Below are 22,451 nucleotides of genomic sequence, written 5' to 3'. Positions count from 1 at the left end.
TTTTTTGGTTTTTCTCCGGTACCGGGAACCGAACTCACGACCTTGCGCTTGCCAGGCAGGCGCTTTTGCCGCTGAGCTAAATCCCCAGCCCCTAATCTTCCACTTTATCAAAAAAGAATAGAGAAAACTAAACCCAAAGTAACCCAAAGGAAACGAGTAATGGAAATCAATGAAATAAAGAATAGAAAAATAATATAGAACCATCAAAACCAAAAGATATTTCTTTGAATATATCAACAAAATTATAAATCTTTAGATGACCAAGCAGAAAGGGGACAGAGGGAAGGAGAGAATGGGAGGGAATGCTAAAAGGACTAAAATCAGAAAGTTCTATGACCAGCCTAAGAAGGGACGGACGAGCTTCTACAAACCGCTGAACTTATTCAAGAAACAGAAGCTGAGCAGCCCGCAGACTGCGGCTGGCAGCCACCCACAGACAGGGACTTAGTCACTGCGGTGGCTGTGTCTGGACGCCCCCAAGCCTCACGTGGTCGTGGGGGGGGCTTCTTCGGAGCTGGCTGGGTCTAGAGCGTGTGACGCTGGGATTGATATGGTGCAATGCTAGGATTAAGGGTGTGAGTGCTGTCTGCCCTCAGTAGCCTCGACAAGACATCACGGACAGAAAGAGCTGCAGCTGACCAGCTGCTTTGCTGCCTTCTGCCCACAATGAACTGTTTCTCCTCGCCCATTCCTGTCTGCCATGCCACCTGGCCTAGGAGCCAGCCGAGTATGGACTAAACCTCCCCAGACTGTGAACCAAATAGACTTCACTCCTTTAGCTCTGGGCATCGGGTATTTAGTCTCACAAGGACAAGTCTCACAAGGATCGGCTGGGGCCAGATGCTTCCCATGTTCACTCCCCCACCTGAAATAATGAACAACAGCCTGATGCACCGCTCCAGACCCAGGAGAGGCAGGGACACACCCAGCTCATTCTGTGGCCGTAGGACGCCGACACCAAAGCCAGATGCGAGAAAACCACACACAACACTCCATGTTCCTCGGCAGGAGCCAGAAGGATAAAGCACTCAGGAGTAAATTTTCAAAGTTAAGCGGAGATCCACACACTGAGAACTATACACCACTGTCAAGGACCATTCAAGTACATGGACACCAGAAGTTCGTGGTCAGAGACCTCACGTTAGGGTGGCTGCTACCTTGAAGTTGTCTCCACATCTATGCCACCTCTATCAAAATTCCAGCTTTTTTTTTTTTTTTTTTTTGCGAAAATTGATAAACTGACCTTAAAATTCATTTGGAGATGCAAAGAACCCAGAAACCCAAACCATCCTGAAATAATACAGCTGGAAGATTCACACTCACCAAATCCAAAACTTAGGTAGCTCAAACAATCCAGCATGCAATACTAATGCAGGGCGTGCAGGTCAAAGACCAAAAGTCAGAGTCCAGAAGCCCTGGGTCCACACTTAGGGCCACCTGATTATCAACAGGGTGCTCAGTGGGGTCAGTGAGGAAGGTTAAGCCTTCAGCATGTGGTTCTGTGACAACCAGCCAGCCGCACTCGGGTGGGCAGGGCCCACCTCACACACATATGAAGAGCTACAACCACAAAACTTCCGAATAAAACAGCAGTGACACTCTGTGACCGGAAGTTCTGTGTTGGTTTCTCAGACACAGCACCAAAAACATTAGTAACAGAAGAAAAAACTAGATAAATCTGACTCCATAAAAACGCACAGTATTTGTGCTCTAAAGGGCACTATTAAAAGGGGAAGAGGCAGGCAAGGAGCGACAAGACGAGTGACTCCCGTAAGAGGCCAGTGCTCCGACATCCACACACTCCTGCACACAGGACAAACAGCCCCATTCACTGAGGAGACCCAAAGAGATACTTCTCCCAAGAAGATGAACAAATGGTCTGTGAGCACATGAAAAATATCCAGCGTTACTCGCCAGAAAAATCAAATTGAAAAGAGGAGATAGCTGGGGTCCATGCCCACCACCCCAGCTACTCAGAAGGCTGAGGCAGGAGGACTGTAAGTTCAAGCCCAGCCTGGCTAACACAGTGACTTAGCAAGACCCTGTCTCAAAATAAAACATTTTAAGAGGCGGGTTATTTAGTTCAGTGCAAAGGCCATGTATTTCATCTGCAGTACAGGAAAGAAAATAAAAATAACGCTCCCTATCCACTAAGATTGTTAAATTGGAGGGAGGACTGCGCTGGCAGGAACGTCGGGAACGGGTGTTGTGGCTGCAAGGCACAGGGCTGTGGCCACCTAGGAAGACAGTGTGGCCCTCACTATGCCAGGCAGCAGCCTGTCCCAAAGGCACAGAATGCACTTCCACACGGCGACAGCACACTGCACGGCACTGCTCGTGGGCCCCGGGGGGGAACAGCCCGGGTCAGAGACTCAGGGCAGAATGTGGGGCACAAGACACTGGGACGCCCCCGGCAGTGACATGCGTGACAGCATGGAAGTGAGGGGGAGCCAGAGACGACAGGCTGCACCTTGGAACCTGCTCGCCCGCTGGGACTGCCCGGAGCAGGCACTGTGGGCTGGGGGCGGGGCATCCTCTGGGAAGAAGACCTGGGCCTGCCGCATGCGCAAGGCCCTGTGCCAGTCTGATGGTGACCGCCAGTTAGTGATGGTGGCCACTGACAACCAGAGGGAGCTCAGTGCTCTGCACCCAGGGGAGGGGGTGGCCTGTGCATGGTAGTGCGGGCGCAGCCCCCAGCATGCCTTCTTGGGGAGACAGCAGGCTGGGTTCAAGTTCATCCCTGGTTCTGAACAGGTCACAATGCTCAGGCTGCTGCCCTTGCCCCCTGCCCTGGGCACAACTGAATGGGAAACAGCGTGGTCCCTGCCCAGGCCCCACAGCACCATCCTTGCGTGTGCACAGAGGCGGCGCTGGTCAGCACTAGCTCAGTGCATAGTTGAACTGGTTGGTGAACTTCTCGTGCTTTTTCTGGTCCATCCGGTTCATGGCAGCAACCACCCTCCGCACGGCCGCCCTGTGGGGAGTGCAAAGCAGGGCTGCTCAGGGCTCTGGCCAGGCTCGGGGCCGTCCTGCCTGGGAAGTGGCCCTGGGCCACGTCTCCCCAGCCTAGGACCTGGCAGCCACCAGGTCCCCATCCTGTGCAGCAGCCACAGCTGGGAGGCATGGGGCCGGGGCCAGCCTGGGGCCATCAAGCCTTCTGTACAACGCTCCAGGCTGTTGTGCTGTGCCAGCTCCTGGCCTTGCTCCTGCCATAGGCCTTCTGTCCCCAGGAGAGCACAGGAGGACGTGACAAGCCGCTGCCCCACAGGCCGCCAGGGCTGGGCTGGCAACACCACCAGGCAGCAGGTGCCCCCCCCCAGGCATCATAGGCCTTTGGCATTCACCTTGGCAGGTGGTGGCAGCCTTATAAGCTCTAAGGACAGCAAAAACGGTGGGCACATGCACTGGCCTGAGAGCAGCTGACCAGGCCGGGTATGAACACTGTACCCACACCACAGGTGGCAGTGGGGTGATGTGTACAGTGACAACCCTCCTGGAGGTCACCATGGAGACAGTGAGGCAGGCAGGACACGGACGAAGTGCACGCTCACCCCACCTGCCTGCCTTGGCCACCAGAAGAAGACAAAGGTGGCAACCCCAGCAGACAGACAGGGTGTCCAGAGCAGTTCTCGCCCCCTTCTCTCATGGGATCCGTGGGTCCCTGGGGAGATGCCCGCAGCCCCAGGCACAGGAGGGGCACAGCAGCAGCCCTTACTTGGCGAAGACCTTTTTCTTGAGGCGGGCCCTGGAGGTGCTGGCCTGCGCCTGTAGATCCGTGAGCTTCGGATACTTCCTCCTCTTCCCCTTGCCCTTCCCGCGGTACCGGGCTGAGCCAAGGTCTGCCCCTGTGGCCGCCTCAACGTCCTGCATGAAGTCAGGGTCCTGCCAGTCTGAACAAAACCCAGGCCTTCAGAAAACACCGGCACTAACCTGAGCCCTCTACCCCAGGGGACACTGCAAGGGCTTCGTCCCACCGGAGGGGCTGGGGCTGCCACGGGTGGCTGGTAAGAAGGTCCACGTGAGCAGGGATACAGGTCCCATATCCTGTAGGGCCCCTAGACCCCCACAGCCCAGATAGGCCAGAGAGGAGGCAGGGCCCGGAGGCCACTCCTGGTGCAGGCCAGACTGCACTGCAGGCTGATGGCCACACCAGCACAGGGGGCCAGCACCCTCAGGGCCCAGGTTCCAAGCAGCGGCACCCTGTTTTCTCGCTGGTCTGCTTACCCCAGGTCAGGCACGTGACAGCAAAGTGACCCCCCACAGGCCCTGCCCCAGGTGAGCCTGGCTCAAAGACAGGGGCGACAGGCACACTCAACAGTGCCAGTGGAACCCTACATGCTGGCAGAGGGTAGAAGCAGAGGACAGGGTGCCGGCAAAGCCTGGCCGAGGGCACCCCATACAGACAGATGGCACAGCCTCCCCCAGCTGATTTTTTGAAGTGAAGGAACTCGGGGCTGCACAACTCAGATACAGGGACGATTAATCCAAGATTAAGGAAAACTGTCTAAACAGTTTATCTCCCAGTAATAAGAAGGCGTCACAGTTTAGGAACCCAGTGAATGGAGCAATTGTTTAAACACAACGAAAAAACGCCGGCCTCCAGTGGAGATGGAATGGGCACCTCAGGAAAATGAAGGAGCAATTTAAAAGCCTTTGAAGAAAATCAATAGACGTGGGCCGCATGGCCTTCCTGGGCGCCGACGGCCCTGGAGCGCTGCGTGCATTGTCACCGAGGTTAGCGCCAGGGAAAAGAAAATTGCCCCGTGTGCGAGGGAGGCGGGATCAATACTGCAGTTAGTAAAGAGACGCTATTTCACATCTGACTGGCCAGCGGCTCAGGCCCGCAGCCTGATACCTGTTTGTTAACAAGCCACCGAGGGCTGGAAAACCAGATACTCTTCAGGGCTGACACAAAAATAGGCACTTAATTTGCTCCCGAGTGTGAGCCACCAGGGAAGGGCTCACCCCGGAGATTAACAGGTCAGGCCCTCCCGCCGCCCAGGCCCAGGCACCATCTCTGGGCAGCTAAGTCTCAAGAGTGAGAATCCACAAAGGGGCCTGCACAAGGGTGCCCTCCCCTAGGCCAGGCCAGACAGACCCTGGCCCAGGCCTGGCCAGCCCAGGAGACAGCAGGAGGGGTCAGAACTACGCGGGAACACAGCCTGGGCCTGGCTGGGGCCTGTGGAGGGAGGTCACTCGCCACAGGCCCTGCTGTGTAGGGCCCCTGTGGCTGGGTGGCCAGCAGGGCGCCACCCATTCTTGCTGCCAGGCTCCTGCAGGACACCATGGGGGGCCGAGGGCAGGAGAATCCACCCTGGCCACACTAAGTGGGCTTCTGAAGTGGGTGTATCCACATCCGTCCGAAGCTCCCTGCCTACCCCTGGGTCCTCAGTGCCCCTTGGTCAGATGGCTACGGGCTCACTGCTGCTGGGTGGCCAAGCGGCAGAGTTAGGGCTGTGCCCCACCCGAGCTACCTGGGCGTGTTGGCTGATGCCGCTGCTGCTGCTCTCGGGCCCTGTCCTCCGGGTCAAGAGGCTGTCCCGCGTCGTCCCTGGGGATGATCTTTCCATGGAAAGGGCACTGCAGAACAAGCACAGAGGGGCCGATGGCAGGACATGTTCCTCTCAGAGGGGGTCCTGGGAGCTGCACGGTGGGGGGCTGTCATCCTCCTCCTTATCTGGCAGCAAGGGCAGCAATGCCTTTTAGCCCTGGTGGCATACACTCACAATCCCTGTACTCTGGGAGGTTGAGGTAGGAGGATGGCAAGACCGAGTCTAGTCTGGGAAATTTAGTAACTTAGTAAGACTGCCTCAAAATAAAAAATAAAAAAGGCTGGGGAGGGGACTCAGTGGGAGAGCCCTGGGTTCAACTCCCAGGACTGGAAAATAAAAATAAAAAATATAGCGTCCTGGGCCTCCAGTCCACCTGTCTGCAGTGACTTCCCTCGCCCTGCTACCTCCTGCCCAGGGAGAGCCTGCTGGGCACCTCAGCTTCCTGGTTCTCAATCACCCAGCCCTTCATGGATGCCCAGAGGATGCCCGTGTCAACTGCAGGGCCAGGCAGGAAGCCCCAGACATGGCTCTGATGACCATGGTTGAGCAGGTCCTGACCTCTAGGGAAGACCGTGCCCCAGGGGCTCCTCCACACCATGGTGCCTGCTCCCGGCAGTTGTATCATCATGGCTGGCCCCACCCACAGCCTCACCTTCAGCCGGTCCTGGCGCTCACAGAGCCGGCCATCGGGCCTCGGCGCTCGGCAGCGGTGCTGCACAGGCTCGAACTTCCCTGCAAAGGTGATGCGGCGGCTCCGGAGCAGTGCACAGACATCCGCATTGTCCACCTCCTCCTCCACCTCGCTGGGCTTCCAGAAGCGGTGCTCAGAGTCAGCTCTGCAGAACAGCCAGACCCACAGGGCACCTTGCAGGGCCTGGACCAAAGTGGCTGCCCCCTGCCTGCAGACAGCATCCTCGTGGTGGCCCAAACCCAGATACCACGTGAACCAGCTACAAGACCAGGCAAGCCCCCGACCACACCCTCCACAGGCTGAAGGCCCAGGCCAAGCCCTGCCGGAGTAGCCACCATCTACCTCTGAAGCCTGGATGGCTGCTGAGGACAGTCGAGCCCATCTGGCCCCTATCCCCAGCCTGCTGTGCCGCTCCGTGTGACAGGCACACAGTGGACCCCAGGAGGAGCCCAGATGCAGATGACCAGCTGCTGTGGACACTCAGGACCGGGGTCGGCCCCGCCTTGGTTCCCTGCAGCACCAGGGCCACTCTGGGGCCTGCTGTTACTCAACCACCCCAGCCACCCCGGTGCAGTGAGGCGCAGAACGGCAGCTGCTTCCCAGGGAGCACAGGCCATGGCTGCAGCAGGTAGGTGACAGGGACGCACGTGAGGCCAGCTTTCCCTTTGCAACGGAGTACGGTGCAGGCCTCTTTGGCAAGGCTTCAGCACTGCCTAGGCCTGATGTCTGATGGCACAGGGCCTCAGGGAAAGCTGTGGTCAAGTATCCACCTCCAGGTCCACGGGTAATGGGTGGGCTGGGGCAGTGGCCACACTTGTCCAGTGTCCCTCCTCCCAGGCTGGCAGTTACTGGTGGCTCTGGCCAAGTGCCAGCCTGGGCGCCCAGTGGTCATGTGTGGAGGGATGGATCTCAGGGCTCCAGGTCCCTGACGATGGCTGAGTACCCCACCTGCCCTGTGCTGGGGTGTCTCCAGAGAAGCAGATCCACAGCAACATGGCAGGACAGGCCCCAAGCTGATAGCTCAGCCACCCTCTACCACTCGTCCTGCTGTGAGGCCAGGATGCAGCTGCACCCACTACCCTAAAACTAGAGAAGGCCACATGGTGAGAACACAGGACTCCTGGTCTCGTCTGGGCTGCCCCGGGCGCCAGGCCAAATTCCCGGGCACCCTCAAGGTAGCAAGACCCTGAGCAGGGAGACATTCGCCTTGTCCTCCCACCCATCAGCTATACACGCGGCTCAGATGCTAGTGCTGCCTCTGGCCATGGTATAGGTCCGTGGTGGTGAACCTATGGCACACATGCTCAGCAAACTGTATGTATTAGCTCTGAAAGGTTCACTACCACTGACGCAGGTGGGCACAGCTGGGCCCGTCAGGCTCCTGCTCCTGCAGTAAGTTGCCTGCTATTGGAGCCTGGCCGCGGGCTTGGACCAGGGCCTCTGCTGGCCAGGCAGGGAGCCTCCTGGGACAGCAGGAGGCTGAGCTCCGTGCAGCCGTGACTATCTGGTCCCCACTGCAGAGCCCCTTGCCAGGTCAGGGCTCCGTGGCTATTCCCTCATGCTGTACAAGGGCCGACCTGCCCCAAAGGAGCAGCAGCAGGGTGCAGGAAGCCCGGGCACCCGACTGGGCCTGCTGAGCCCCAGGGACAGCATGCTCTCACTCACTTGAAGATCCGCCCAGCCACCTGCTGCTCCTGGCCCCAATAGCACAGGTCCACGCCAAAAGGCACGACAGGCGCCCGGGCCCGCTCTGCTGCCAGCTTCTGGGCCTCTTCGGGCCCCAGTGGAGCCCTGGAGTGGGGTAAAATATGATGACGACCACTCCCTCCCACCCCGGCTGTGAGCCCAGAGCTGCAGGGTAGCAGGAAGCAGCCATGGCCTCAGCCACAGGGGCCCAGGCTTCACTCCGCCCTGGCTCAACAACGGCTCAGACCACAGCCCCTGCCTCCCTGGGGGCTGCCTGGCCCAGCTCCAAACCCAAGCAGCAGCCCAGCAATGGGGTCTCTCGAGAGGTGACTGGCAGCCACTGCACCCTGGCTGATGCTCAGACACTTTGAGGCATGTGTCCAGTGCCCCTGCCTGGACAGATGTCAGCCAGTGCCACCCGGCCAGGGCTGTGTGCCCACCATAGGCCAACACAGGGACCAGGGGGCCTAGAGCCGACCCAGGCTGGCCATGCTCTGGACCAGCAACAAGGACCCCTGGAGTCACCTGGGAACAGAGGGTGGGGCAGGGGCTAGGCGGTCCTGCAGCCGACATAGCTGAGCAGCAGCAGAGGTGGGGTCCGATGCCTCCTCCTCCCTCCATGTCCTCCTCGCCTGAGCACCCCATGCCGCTGCATCTTGCTCCAGGGTCTTTGGCGGGGCCTTCGGCTCCAGCCCTGAAACAAGACACATGTCCACCTGACCTCCACGCGAACGAGGAGATCCAAGCTCTGTGCTGCTGCCCCTCACGGCCTGGGTCTGCCCGGGGGATGCTCCCTGCATGTATGAATGCATGTCATCCTCTGATAGCCTGTGAGGCAACCCCATCACTGCCACTTCTTGGGCAACGGCCACATTAAGTGGGATGCCATGGATGCAGGGCAGGGGCCCAGACAGGCATCTACCCTGGCCTGTGTAGCAAGGCCTACAGTTGGTTAGCCCTAGCCCACAGACGCCCCCTGGGAGGACCCAAGGTGAAGCCACCCCTGGTGTAGACACAGGCCACCCAGGAGCACACTGACACTCTGGCTGAGTCTGGAGTGAGGAGCGGAGGGAGACAGTGCCTCCGGCTCTGTTCCCAGCCATCTCTCGCCCTGAGATCTACATCCCAAGCCTGGCCCAGGGCATCCCTGGCTTAGTTGCAGCCTCTGAAAGGTGCCAGGGGCAGCTGGAGCTGGCCTGGCCCTGGGCCTAGAGTCGGCTCCCTGCAGCTGCTGGGCAGATGCCCCGGTCCAACCAGGAGGGGCATCACTATAGGTGCTCACACTGCCACCGGCTGGATGAGGCCACAGTCCGAGAGCTTCACCAACCTCCCCACAGGTTGTGGTGGAGGATGCTGACTTCATGTGCCCAAGGAAGACACGGACAGAAGCCCCCTCCATGCCTGGTCTGTCCCACCCTGTCCCATCCCTACCAGGGTCAAGCAGGACCTGGCCCGGCTCTCAGGCTGGCATCTGCAGGGCCCACCCCAATCTTCGCAGGCTCCTGTTAGGTGGCAGGGCAGGTGCCAGAGAGTCTGGATTAAGACTTGTTGTTCTATGGGCAGGCAGCCTGGACCACAGCCCCTCCTCCCCGGGGCCCACCGGCCAGCTGAGGGTAGAACATGGACTGGCAGGGAGGCTCAGGCTTCCATGAGTATGAAGCCAGGGAAGAACAAAGACCAATGAGCAACGTTTTCCAGGCCAGGCAGAAAATAACACACTCCACGTTCACAGGATGCGCACAGGGCATGGAGGCAGCACGGGCACGCGGCACATGTCCTCTACTGAGGACAAAGGCAGGAAAAGGGCAGGGGAGACTACTCGCTGGACGACAGAAGGCAGAGGACGGCCGCAGCCGCGTAAGCAGCACCACACCTGAGGGTTGGAGGTGTGGCGGTGGATGCCCAGGGATTAGCATCCTCAAGTCTGGATTCCTGGAGTGGGGAAAAACGGCTGCAACAAATTCTGCAACCAGAGGGCTCATTGGGTGCCAGCGGAGCCTGAGTGAAAACCAGGGGGCAACACTCTGGGGAACCGAGCACACAGAGAAAAGAGCAGCTGCAGGTTCAAACACACGCAAGGTACCCAGTCAGTGCTGCGCACAAGGGAATAGGTGAGACTGAGGAACGATAAAAACTAAGTGAATGAGCGGCTGGGGTCTGGCTTAGCGGGAAACTGTGCTCAGCTTGCATGAGGCTTTGGGCTTAGTCTATAGCCCTGCAGAGACTACACAAGAAAAACACGAATGACAAATCCATATGTAAACCTGAGAAACCAGGAACAACCAGCGTGGGAAAACTAGCAGGACCAAAGCTGTTCTAGCAAACGAAAGGTAGAGGAAGCGGAGGAAAACCAACAGTAAGAGCGGAGACAGCAAATCAAAGAGGAAGTGTGGTGGGCAGAAGCACAGGGGGTCTGAGGGAGCAGCAAGCACCGAGCACATGTCCAGCCCCGAGGTGGCCGGCAGGGCTGAGCAGATGCCAGCCAGGGGTCAGAGATGCAGGAGGACAGCGGGGGAAACATGCATGTCAGAAAGTCTAGGTTTTACATTACAAGAAGTCCGGGCTTTGAGTGAAGGTGGTACATAAAGGAAGAAGCACGTGAAGGCTAGAAATGTGGACAGACATGCATGTCACCCATGTAGCTCATGGCACAGGACACGATGCCCACTGGCCGAGGTGGTGACGGACTCTGCTTGGCCTCAGTAGGGGGTGCTGCTCTGGGAGGGACATCGACCCCCAGGCAGGGGCGCTGCTGCCTGGGTCTGCCTGACAGGACACAAAGCGCCAGCTGCCCTTCAGGATACCCTGGTGGTCCCGTCCTCAGGAGGAAAGCCACTCTGCTTACACTGTCAGAGACTGCTTCTCAGCTGAGGAACAGGACAGAGACCTCATGTGGCCTACAGAGCCAAGAATACTTCCGGTCCAGGCCTTGTGGAAATGTGCTGGCCCCTCTGAAAGCAGAGGACATGGAAAAGGCCATGCAAAAGTAACGGCTCAAAGTTACCGAAGCCCCAGGGCCCCAGGCTGGGTGTGCAGCACAGACGTCAGATAACCCCCACATGGGGCTGTTCCAAATAATGTCCCCAGTCTGGCCCATGAAAACTTGGAAATGCCCTGCTGGCAGGGCACCAGCCACCAGCCACACACACACATGCACATGCACACACAGCTGCGGAGGCAAAACTGATAAGTGAACAATGTGACATTTAGATAGATACAATCGCAGCCAGAGATCAATATGAGAATTCCTGAGAGTTACAAGAATGAAATATATTTTTCATTGATTTGTTGTTTTAAACCATTAAGAAGATGGGTAAGCGTGTTAGAGCAGGGTAAACACTCGGGGCACCCAGCACACCACCATTTTCACACTGTCTGGAAAATCAATCTTGCTGACAGACTTTCACAGTAAGCCCCAAAAGCAGAGAGCCCTCTGCAGGCTGAGGCCGAAGCCCGCAAAGGAAGCAGGGTGTCCCGGCCATCCAGCACGGCCTGTAGCACCTGATCCAGGTACAGTATCTTCCCCCAGTGCACTCCCGTGGTTGCTTCTAGAATCATAAAAATGTCCAAATGCCCCTTTTTGTTTAAATTGACCAAGTGGCACCTATTTGCCTGAAGCACTAAAGCAGACAGTGCGGGAGATAAATCGATAGCAGGAAATGGAGAGGCTGGGGCTCCACACAAAGTTAGGCTGCCGAGCCTGACATTATTGATTCCACCTCGTTCAGCTGGCCTTGTAATTAAAATGTAAATTTGAGAAAGAGATTATGTCCTGACAGAAATGGTAGGATTAAGGGGAAGATAAAAGCCCCTCTGTGAAAATTCAGAGAAAGAAATGAGAAAGAAAAAGAGGCTGATTTCCTCAGCCGTGTGGATTTAGACTAAATCTAACTACTTCAGATTCACCTACGTTTAATTGAAAAAACAGCGACAGAATATAAACTAGTATTATGAACTGCGCTTGCCCTGGCAGACTTTCTAGGAGGCCTCCAAAGCGGAGGGTTTCATCAGGGACCGAGGGTCCTCTCCCACCCGTGCCCCTCTGGTCCTGCCCAGCCCTGGAGCTGGGTCCCACGGCCCCTCCTTTGGGTCTTCTGGCTTTGGCTCTGGGTTGTGAAGACAGCCAGACCTGGGCACGGGTGTGGCCTGCTGGGGACCAGGAGAGGAAGCACCTGCCCAGGCCACATAGGCGGGACTGCACCCAGGTCACAGGCAGATGTCACAGCCTTTCCCAGAAATGTGAGCTGGTACAAGGACACCGCCAGGGTCTCTGCTACCTCCCTCCACAGGCCAGGCAGTGGGATCCAGGTCCTGTCACAGGCTCTGGAGGAGAGGACAGTCACGAGACAGGCTGGGAGGATGGGCACCACAGCCCGCAGCCACCTGCCCAGACTGTAGGGCTTTTGGGGCCACCTGGCACGGAGGATCGACTCACTGCGCCCGGATGGGCTGCTGTGCTGACCCTGGGGCCACCAGGAACCCTGGGGCCAGGACTTCCCTGCAGCTCACAGCCCTGCGCAGGAGTGCAGGGCTCCTCAGCTGGGCTCTGGAGGACTCGGCAGGCTGGAAGGTACAAGCCCCAGGTACCGCAGCACGGGGGCAGGTGACTGGCCAGGCCCCCACTGCTGTGACTGGCGAGGCTGTGCTGACTGTGCAGTGTCTCCTGAACAGAGCTGGGGACTGTGTGAGTGCCCGCAACAGGGGCTGCTCCCCAGCACCAGCAGAGAGGGACCCTCATGCTATGATAAAAGGAAACCGCTGTGCTCAGGACCACCCGTCTGTCCCTCACTTCTGGAGCTGCTCTGCACGGCTGGGGCAGGATGAGGTTTGTAGAGAACTACTCCACCATCCCCGCCCCGTCAGACCCAACTTCTGCCCAAAGGACCTAGAAGCATCCAGACGGGACAGGGGCTCTGGCCCAAAAAATCCCGGTGTAGCCATAACCACAGTTGGTGCAGGCCTGGAGACCTTGGGAGGGCCCAGGCTGGTCCAAGGCATGGGGTGGGAGGATGTCAGGGAAGACTGGACACAAGATCAGGTGCACAGGTCCCTGCAGAGAAGGCAGAGGCTGGGCGGGCTGTTCCTGCCACAACTCGCCTGGCCGAGGGTCAGCATGGGCTCATCCTGGCGGGGAGGTCACAGCACCCAGCACTTCCAGGTGTGCAGGTCCAGTGAGGCCCTGGCCACTGGATTCTCAGGCCTGGCAGAAAGCGGAAGACGCCTGGAGAGAGGCCAGTGCTGGGCTGGAGGAGGTTGGGTTGGAGGGGCCTGAAGTCTGAGGAGCCCCAAGGCCTGAGGAACCCTGTGAGGGCCCCAACTGGCCTGGTGTGGGAGAGTGGGCTGGGTAAGCGGGATCCAGGCTGGGGCAGGCAGCTCTGTGGGGAGGAAGTAGCCCTGCCTCCCTGGGCACCTTGGGTCAGGCGAGTGGGGCCAGCCGGTGTGGCCAGCTCTTTATGGGCTTGGGTGTGCAGAGAGATGGGGCGGCAGAAACGGGAGGTTGTTAGCAGCTTGGTCGTGCTAATTTGGCATGACACCCCTAATGGGTCATGTCTTCACACTCGAGTTGTCTCATCATCTAAATTCCTCTAACAAATTTACATTTCATCTCAGACTCCAGTTCCAACTGACTTGTCTATTTTGTGACAAAAGAGGGGGGGCTGTTTTATTTGCTTCCCCTGACATAAGCACCTGCCACCTGCAGGTGGCCCTGGGGTCCTCATCCTCAGGGGTGCCCTGCTCAGCCACACCTCTCCCTGGGGTGCAGGTATGGCTTTCAGGTTCATCTGGAAGAGTGGGAAGCCACTCCTGGCTGCAGGTCAGCAGGTTCCAGAGCTCAGCACTTGCACAGCTCACTCTTGATGCCCTAAGCAATGGGCTGGGGAGGAGGCTGCGGCTGGGGTGACCCTGGGCCCAACACCTCCATCCACCCTCACGAAGTCCCTGGCCTGAGGTGGGGGCTGCAGGATGGGGGTGGCAGCAGGAGCCTCCAGTGCTCGATGCTAGTAGCAGTCAGCAACATAGCCTGGGGCATGAGTCAGCAAGGACAAGCCAGGTGCCTCCCCACCATCCCCTGGGCATCAGGTCACGGACCCAAAGGCACGATCCCAAGTAGGCCCTCCTCCCAGGCACCCCTGCCCACGCGCCCACAGCTCACCATACTCAGCCCGGAGGTGGTCGGGGATGTGAGGCTCGTACCCCTCTTTCTCTGGGACTTCCACGAAGTCATCATCCTCGTCGTCCCCATCCCCTGGCACTCGTGCCTGTGGAGACACCCCAAGTTACCCTACGTAATGACAAAAACGCTAGACCCTGCGCCTAAGACAGCCACAGGCAGGGAGGCTGAGCCTCTGGCCCGCGTAGCCTGGCCCACGGCTCAGGCTCTGGCCCTGCGCTGGTCATCCTTAGGCCCCCATGGACCCCAATCTGGCAGTCAGTCTGCAGGGGTCACTGCAGAGCCTGCCTGCCAAGGCCTGGAGACCTCAGGAGAAGCCGGGTGTCAAGAGAGGTCTCACCCCGGGTGGCACTGAGGCAGGGGGCCTGGCCTCCCCAGGGCTGCTGTAGGTCATGCCATGGCTAGGCCAGAGCACATTGTCATGCCAGGGCCACAGCAGCCAGAGTCAGTGCCTACCCCTCAGACCCTGCGCACAGAGCCCTTGGTCAGGGTCTCTTTCTTCCAGAGCAGCACCCACAAGACTCAGCCTTCCTGAGAGTACAGCGGGGCCAGGTATGGACTGGGGGGTGGAGCCAAGCCCCACATCCCAGGGCTCCGACACCCACATCCAGCCCATGATAGAGACCCCCCATGGGGTCTCTATCATATGAACACCAACCAGGGGACTCGAGCGGTGTCACTATTGAAAAACTTTGCCAAAGGCATTTGGTCTTGGCTCTCCCTCAAGGGTGCAGGAACCCGGGGAGGGGCTGCTGCCCTGTGTCCCCCATGGCCACTGGAAGCCAAGACTAAGCAAGTGACAGCTGGATGAGAACAGGCGCCTGTGGCTCACCCGGGGAGAGCCGGGCCCTGCACACGCATGGCCAGAGCCCAGGCCAGGTAGCCTCGTCCAGCTGAGCAGGGCCGGGTGCCCCAGCCAGAGGCTGCTGCCCGCCTGGGAGCATAATCAGATGCAAATGCACTTTGTTTAGGTGCGGCCCACGGCTGTGCATCTGGGATGCACAGGAGACATTAATCATCGGAAACTGTAATTTTTGTTATCAGTCTAACACTGATCAAAAGGGAAGCCTGTCTCCACCGCTGACCTGTGAAACGTCCCAATTATACTCTTTGGAAATGACAGGGGCACTTAACTCCTGAGCTGAGCAAATGACGACGATCAATCACGTTTGAATAACAATGAGCCACGGACCTGAAAATTATTTTTGTATAGAATCTACCCAGGAATTTATGAAAGGTGGAGAGCAGCCCAAGGTTTTAGGGCATTACGGTTCCCGGCTTGCGCAGAGCAGCTCACACACTAAACAGAATTTATGTGTTTTAATTTTCTAAAAGGTAGATGTGGACTGGGTGCTACAATGCATAACATATAGTGCCAGGTTTTAAATATGGGGGTCATTTTCATAAAATATTATGCTTATTGCTTACACCCTTGAATTTCACCAGAGACTTTTATCAAATTTTCATTTCCTAAAAAATATTCAACTGCTTAGCTAACTATTAGGAATTATACCTCTTCCTCCCCAACTGAAATCATTTATTTCTGATTCAATTGAAGTCTTGGGTTCCTCTTTGTTCCTAAATTAGCCCTCATGAGGCTTGGGGCTGCCTGCTCCCCCTCTGGGGGTGCTGCCCAGGCTCCCTGCAGGCCTCTGCTCTAAAAAGACCCCAGGGCTTTCCCTTAGGCAGGGCCAGCAGCTGCCCACTTCCACAATTTACTATGAAACTACTTGGAGACTGAGCCACTTGCACCAGCAACTGAATTTACTCTGATGCCAGCACTGGGGTTAAGCTCGCTCAGGTTTTGTACCCACTGGTGAACAGAGGCTGCAAGTTCCCAGGGACACCCGATGCCAGCTGGCCAGACGCCTGGCTCCTTCACAGCACTGCTGTTGTCCACAGAGCCAGCACCTTCGCACACACTTGGGAAACACTAGCCAGGTGGAGCACAGTCCTTGAGGCTAGACCAGCAGCCCGGGGAAGGAGGAGTCCTTGGAGTGGCTGCGTCGAGCTGCAAGGTACCAAGTAACGAAGGAGCGGTCCCAGCCACAGCGGTGGCGGCCTGCTCTCAAGATCACAGATGAGGTCAGGCAGAAGCCAGCCCCCAAGTGGGGCACACAGGGCCACAGAGCCCCAGGACGGCTGAGGATGGTGGCCGGACGCATGAGCGCGTGGGAAGGGGCTCACAGCCGTCAGAGAGACATCAGGCTGAGGTCAAGGTCTTCAAGATGGAGTCGGACTCATGCAATTTCTCAGGAGCAGTCTGCCTCAAGCTCACCTGGGCACAGAACAAACACTGCCAAGTCCCCGTGCTGGACCAGATGAGGTGTCCCACAGCGCATGCAGGCTGCCTGTGCACCTTTGCCCGTACCTTCCTCGACAGGTGACATCCCAGCCACCCGGCAGGGCGGGATGTGTCAGAGCCCTGGGGGTCCACTTGAGGCCTCCTCCTGAGCTGTCCCCAGGCGGCCACTGCAGATGCCCCAGCACCAACGTGGGGGGGGGCACATTGCTGGATTCATGCAAATTGATTCTCACCCACAGTTAAAAGGATTTAGAAAAATGAGTCTCCACGATCATAATTAAACAAGCAATAAAACGGCTAAAATATACAACGCAATCAGTTTACAGAAGAGGGGTAGTGAGGTTGCTAATTATTTGCGAAGGAAAGGGAAATGCAACGTGGTGCCCGGGGAGCGGAGCGCCGGCCCAGCCCACGGCCTGCAGATACAGCTGGGACCATTAAATAAATTTTGTACGATCTAATTAACTGGGTGCGCAATCTCAATTACTTTTCACCCAGGAAATCACTTTTGTTCAGTTTTATGTGTGTCTATTTCCCTTTTAAAAAAAAATGATGTAAGGCCTCGTCAGACAAGTGAGTTCCAAGCTGCATTTGTCTTTCAGCGGCTTGATGGCTATGCATTTAAAAACCCATTCTATCTTATAAACTAAAAATTAAACGTGCTCAGCTGTGATGGTCGTCATTGCATCTGCTATTTATATGCTAATGCCCTCCCTGGAAGGCCGTGCAAATTGCCGGCCAGGCCAATATCTCATGTGCATCTCCGGCTGCCAGGGACGCACCTTCAAAGGACGGGGTGACTGTGCCACTGACCACGCGGGCACGTGGGCTGCAAGCAGGGCACCTGGAGCGCACTCACCTCCCAACTGGCCTAAAAATTACACCAAGCCAAGTCATCATCTTCAGGAATGGCTTTTTATAAAACCTACGCTCATCCCCGGATCTCACGATAACACTCCCCAGAGCAGAGAGGCACAGTCCTAGAACTGCCTGCAAACACAGCAGGTTGTTGGGACCCAAGAGCCGTGTCCAGCCCACTGGGGAGTGAGGTGAGAGGCCTGATCACACATGGGGAGTCTGTGTCCAGCACCAGCCAGGTGGGTATGGAGGACATGCTGCCAACCACTGAAGGTTGGAGCCCAGGCAACCCGGGCCAGGTGCCTGGGTCTGCACTGCTCCCAGACAGACAGCCTACTCTGGGATTCCAAGTAAGACCTGTCCCCAAAGAGTGGGGTGACAGTGGTGCGGGGAAGCAGGTCAAGTCATCTTGGGGTCATCTGAACCTTACACAAACTGACATCACACCCAATGGAGTGTGTAATCGCCTCAGAGCCACTGGCATCTCGAGCCTAATAACTCCGACCCCCCACAGGCTCTGACAAAGCCTGGGCAGGCAAGGAGGGAAGCTCTGCCAGGCTGCTCTGGGAGCTATGCCTAAGTGACAGGGCCCCACTGCACCCTGTTGTCTCGGGAAGTGTGGCCAGTACCCAGCAGCAGGCTAGCTCCAGGAAGCGAGAGAGTGCTCTACTGTGCCATGACACCAGGCGGCGTTCCTGCCAGGCTGCAGAGGCCAACCTCACACAGGTCTCTCAGTCAGTTTTCTCATCTATAAAGTGGGGGGTAAAGACAGCTGCTTCTGGAATTGGAAGGGTAACCCATGGGAGTGCCGCTAACTAATGCAGACGAAAACTTACAGACAGGAGAGCCCAGGGGACGAGGGTGGCAGCTGTTGGCATGGGCTGGGCCAGGCCTGTGATGCTCTCCCAGTCCTCACAGCCTGACCTCGAGGGATGGTGCCTGCAGCCCTCCCCAGCCTCCCCCGGGAGACGTGGGGTGGTGGCGCGCAGCTCGGCCTTCAGCGTGATGGAGAGGGCTGCAGCTCCCAGGAAGGTTGTTTACCGGCCCTGCTGCGGCACAAGGCTTCCTGGCGAGGCTGATTTAGTTTCCCTGCCTTCCCCTGCATGTGCCTGATGGGTTCAACATTTCATTCCCTGGGGGTGCTGCTTCTGTCCTTTTCACCTACAGGAGGCCAAGCAGCCATGGCTCCCACAGCAGCACAGGGAAGTACCCAAAACAGCAGGGCCGGCTGGTGTGCAGCGCATTGGGGGTGTTCTAGAGGCAAGAGGCACCCAGCAGAGAGAACCTGCACACAGCACCATCACAACCGCTTCCACCTGGCACCGTGACCACGAGCACAGAGCCAACCATGAGCACAGAGATGCCACAAGGACAGCAGCCTGCGGTCCCAGAAAGAGGAAATGCTGCTGCCTGAAACGATACCCTCCGGGCCTAGCTGGTGGGAAATTAGTATTTTGTTAATTACACAATGCAAAATAACTGGTGATCTGAGCTACATAATTAAAAGACAAGCAATTTAAAAGTTTTCAAAGGATTTTTATCAGTTTAACAAATGAGGCAGTGCTGGGTTATTCTAGCTCGCCTGTAACGGAGCCGGGTGGAAGCTAAATCTACCCAATGACCCTCCACATCGATCCAGCCCAGATTTATTCTCAGCTGGCCTCCGACGGAGCCGACACAGAGACACTCTATAAAACAAACACTTAAACATATTTAAACCAGCTTAAGTATTTTCTGAAGACAGAACATGTATGTCAAAAGGAAAACGATATTATATAGGAACCTCAACAACAGACAAGAAAGGAAACCGGGGTGACAACCTGCAGTGCGTCCCCCATGGCAGCAGAAGCAGAGGGGCCACCCCAATGCCCTTGCCAGCGATTCAGGGTCTGGGCTGCTGTCATCTGGTTTTAACTGGTAACACTGGATGTGCTTCGGTCTCTTACACATTTGTTAGAAGTTCTAAAATAAATATTTAAATCACGCATTATTGAATTAGCACTGCCTGCTCAGCCTGTCCTACACGCAGAGTTAACGATGCCCATCCCGCGCTAAATGGGGGAACACTGAGGGAAGTGATTGAAACCCTCCGTAAATTTTATTTGAAAATTACCAAAGAACACTTCGTTCATAATATCTAATTAAAACAGCTCTAATTAGCACAGCCGTTCATTAGCTGGCCCCACCTGGCCTGCACAGGCCACTGCGGATGGAGCTCGGCCCCCTGCAGGCAATGGGGAGCAAGCAGAGCTGCAGGAGGAGATGGGCAGATACCACATCTATTCTGGGAAGCGGCACTCGCTCACCTGAGCCAGGCACTGCCACTCTCTGCCACAGCCGCCAATCACCTCATCTGCAGGCAGCTCCCTGCTGTAGCAGCAGGAAGCAAAATCCCCAAGGATTTCGGAGCACTGCCTCTTGTTAAATCAGTCTTCAGAGAAGGGCCCAGCAGGTGTCATCCCAGTGACAACAGAGCAGGGTGCTGTCTCCTTCCCAGACACGGTGACACTCAGCCAGCCCTGCACACTCAGGACAGCAGCAGCCTGTGCCCTGCACGGTGGCCTTGCAAGAGCCTGCGAGCCTGGCAGCGCGACAGGCAGGCCCTGCCCCCACCGCATGACCCACAGCTAGGCCAAAGTGAGGCCAGGCCAAGCTGAATGTGCACCACTCTGAGGTATGAGAGAAGTGTGCGGGGCTGTGGTGGGGCCGGCAGGAGCAGCTGGGCTGTGGGGACCGCAGGTCTTGGGCACTGCACCAGCCTGGGGCTGTACACCATGCAGGGTCAGTCTGGCACCACTGTGTCTGTGTCCTAGAAGAGCTTGGCAAGAGCCTAGCCCCGATGGGAACCATGCAGCTGGTGTACCCAGCCCTGCTGACTGACACTGGGGCGTGGCAGCAGGAAGTTGATGCTATGGGGGGACATGGTAGCTGGCAGGGCCTGTGCAGGTTGTTGAGGAAATCCAGGGAGTGTGGCACAAGGCCCGGTTCAGTCTCCCTGGGTGCGCAACTGTCCCAGCAGGTGGGGTGGAGCCGTGGGCAGGAGCCACCGCACAGGAGGGCTTCAGTGCGCTGTGCTCTGGGGACCCAGCTGCAGCCTGAGGTGCTGGCCTGGGGCCTGGCCAGGAGGATGCAGGCCTGCTCTACTGCTGGCCCCAGAAGGTCCACACAGGCTGGTGATGCCCTGGCCTGCAAAGACCAGATGATGCTAGCCCCATCCCCAAAGCCCTGGGGCTGTGCCCTGGAGCACCAGCTGCCATGGCCAGGCCACTAGCAATGTGACCACCATGGACAAGGGCTTGGCCTGGCCTAGCTGACAGGAGGAATCAAGTGCACCTCAGCACAAGGCCGCATCACAGGCTGGTCCCAAGGCACCAAGAAAGGGGACCCAGGACTCCGGTGCCAGAGCCAGCCCTGCCATCCTAACCACTGTGAAGCCTCATCCTGTCTGCCAACCTGCCTGTCGGTGCAAACCACCTTCCTCCACACTAGGATATCACTCTGCACGGTGCTCAGAAGTCACAGGCTCATTTTCTGCATCAGTAAGCACAAGGCACCATGGAGCACCCACAAAACGGCCTGTACATCGTGCCATAGCCCAAGCTCCCCAGTCTCCACAGAGCTTGAATTTGCAGGTTTAAGGGAGGCGCAAAGCCGCCCTCTGCTGGCAGGGGTGGGGATCCGCAAGCCGTGCTCAGGAGGGACCTTCCTGGGCTCCAAAGCTGGGGCTGCCCCGGTGATGTCAGATGGGTCCCTGAGTGCTGGACAGGGTGTTGCCCTCCCAGGGTCCAAGGCTGGGCCTCTGGGTGGCTCCAAATGTGCTCTTTCCACCCAAAAGTGACCTTTGAAAGTAGGGGTGGCAGGGCCAGCACGCTCCACTTGGCTTGGGCCAAGGCCCCCAGGGAGTGGTTAAGCGGCATGTGAACTCAGTCCTGAACAGCCACAGGCGCAAGGGCGGTCAGCTGGGCTTGAGGGCCCCAGCTGCGGCCCCCAAGGTGGAACAGCACTAAGTGCAGCCCCTCTCCCTGTGGGCTGCTAAGGAAATCCGCATGGGACCAGCACTGCTCAGACTGTGGGGACTCAGTGCTGGTCCTGGTGCAGTGGCACCTTCTGCCCTACAGCAGCCACAGCGTGCCCAGCGCCCACAAGCCTATGGCAGCCATCACCAGCTGTCCCGCACAGGGGGTGGGTGCACACCTCCCCACACCGAGCCCAGAGGTCCAGTTCTCTCCTCAGACACCTTGGTCCCTTCTGGGGATGGGGTGCCACAGGGTCCAGCTGACAGCAGCTTCTAGTCTCCCCAACAGTGGGCACAGTGGCCTCTGCTCTGGCTGACCCTGATGTCCAGAAGACACTGACTGGCAGTCCCCCAAAAGCCCCAACTCAAGGCTGAAGCGGGCAGCTGCCTTTCCGGGTTCCCTGGGGATGTTGTCCTGCCCAGGGTGTTTGGCCACATGTGGGGTAGCAGGGCTGTCATCCCCGATGGTGCAAGTGACTCACAGGCAGCACCCACAGGGGCACCTCTTTGCGCCCCTCTGCCTGGGCGAGGCTGTCTGGAGCTCCTAATGTGGCAAGCGCCAGCACCAGGTAAGGAAGGAACAGGCCTCCAGAGCCCCAGCTGCTCCTGCCTGTGCAGGACCAAGCTCACACCCAGGCCACCACACCCTCAGCCCACACTGACCTGGCACTGCCCACTGTCAGCCTCGATGTTGAGTTCCTTGTACTTCTGCAGCACGAGCTCCAATTCTGTCTTCAGGTCAATGGCACGCTTCAGGAGTCCACCATGGGCTGCAGCTCGGGTAAACCGCTGCAAAGCCAGGAGGTCACAAAGGCCCACGCAGCCCAGGAAGCTGGTCTCCACATCAGGCTCCGAGGGAGGGACTGAGCCCCCCGAGTGGGGGAGCCCACACCCTGGGCCCAGGTTGCCCTGATAGTGAGCCCTGTGTCTGGCCCTTTCTGCACGTTCCCCTTTCGTCCTGCAGCCCCGACATTCACAGCCTTGTTCTGCCCAGGTTCTCAGCCTCGGGACACCAACTGTCAGGGGCTACCTCACCTGCACCCAGGAGCTCACGGCCGGCAGGAACTTGTTATGGATCAGCTTGAGCACGTCACGGGCAGCATGGAGGACAGCGAGGTTGTCCTCGTTCTCCTGCACCTTCAGGCTGTCTGGAGGAGAGGGGTCAGGAGGAC

The 22,451-nt window shown here is 57.8% G+C and overlaps 1 protein-coding gene across 5 annotated transcripts in view; it reads right to left on the bottom strand.

Annotated features, from left to right (window-relative positions):
- Positions 1-2,074: 2,074 nt before the first annotated feature.
- The window catches only part of Uvssa (UV-stimulated scaffold protein A), a 29,018-nt gene continuing 8,641 nt past the window's right edge, over positions 2,075-22,451 (bottom strand). For 4 of the 5 annotated variants that reach the window (XM_013506804.1, XM_013506806.1, XM_013506807.1 and 1 more), the window contains 9 exons: positions 22,315-22,427; positions 21,943-22,068; positions 14,084-14,189; positions 8,455-8,623; positions 7,909-8,034; positions 6,205-6,451; positions 5,475-5,580; positions 3,716-3,890; positions 2,075-2,974 (listed from right to left, as the gene is read on the bottom strand). In XM_013506804.1, coding sequence (XP_013362258.1) covers positions 2,881-2,974; positions 3,716-3,890; positions 5,475-5,580; positions 6,205-6,451; positions 7,909-8,034; positions 8,455-8,623; positions 14,084-14,189; positions 21,943-22,068; positions 22,315-22,427 — 1,262 coding nt within the window. In that variant the 3' untranslated portion in view covers positions 2,075-2,880. The remainder of the gene's footprint in view (positions 2,975-3,715; positions 3,891-5,474; positions 5,581-6,204; positions 6,452-7,908; positions 8,035-8,454; positions 8,624-14,083; positions 14,190-21,942; positions 22,069-22,314; positions 22,428-22,451) is intronic. The other variant, XM_013506805.1, reaches the window with a different exon arrangement.

The sequence above is a fragment of the Chinchilla lanigera genome, unplaced genomic scaffold (genome assembly GCF_000276665.1).
Source record: "Chinchilla lanigera isolate Chin_1 unplaced genomic scaffold, ChiLan1.0 scaffold00113, whole genome shotgun sequence".
In the NCBI taxonomy this organism is placed as follows: domain Eukaryota; kingdom Metazoa; phylum Chordata; class Mammalia; order Rodentia; family Chinchillidae; genus Chinchilla; species Chinchilla lanigera.
Note: the sequence above shows the minus strand (reverse complement) of the source record. Positions and strands in the feature narration are given on the sequence as shown.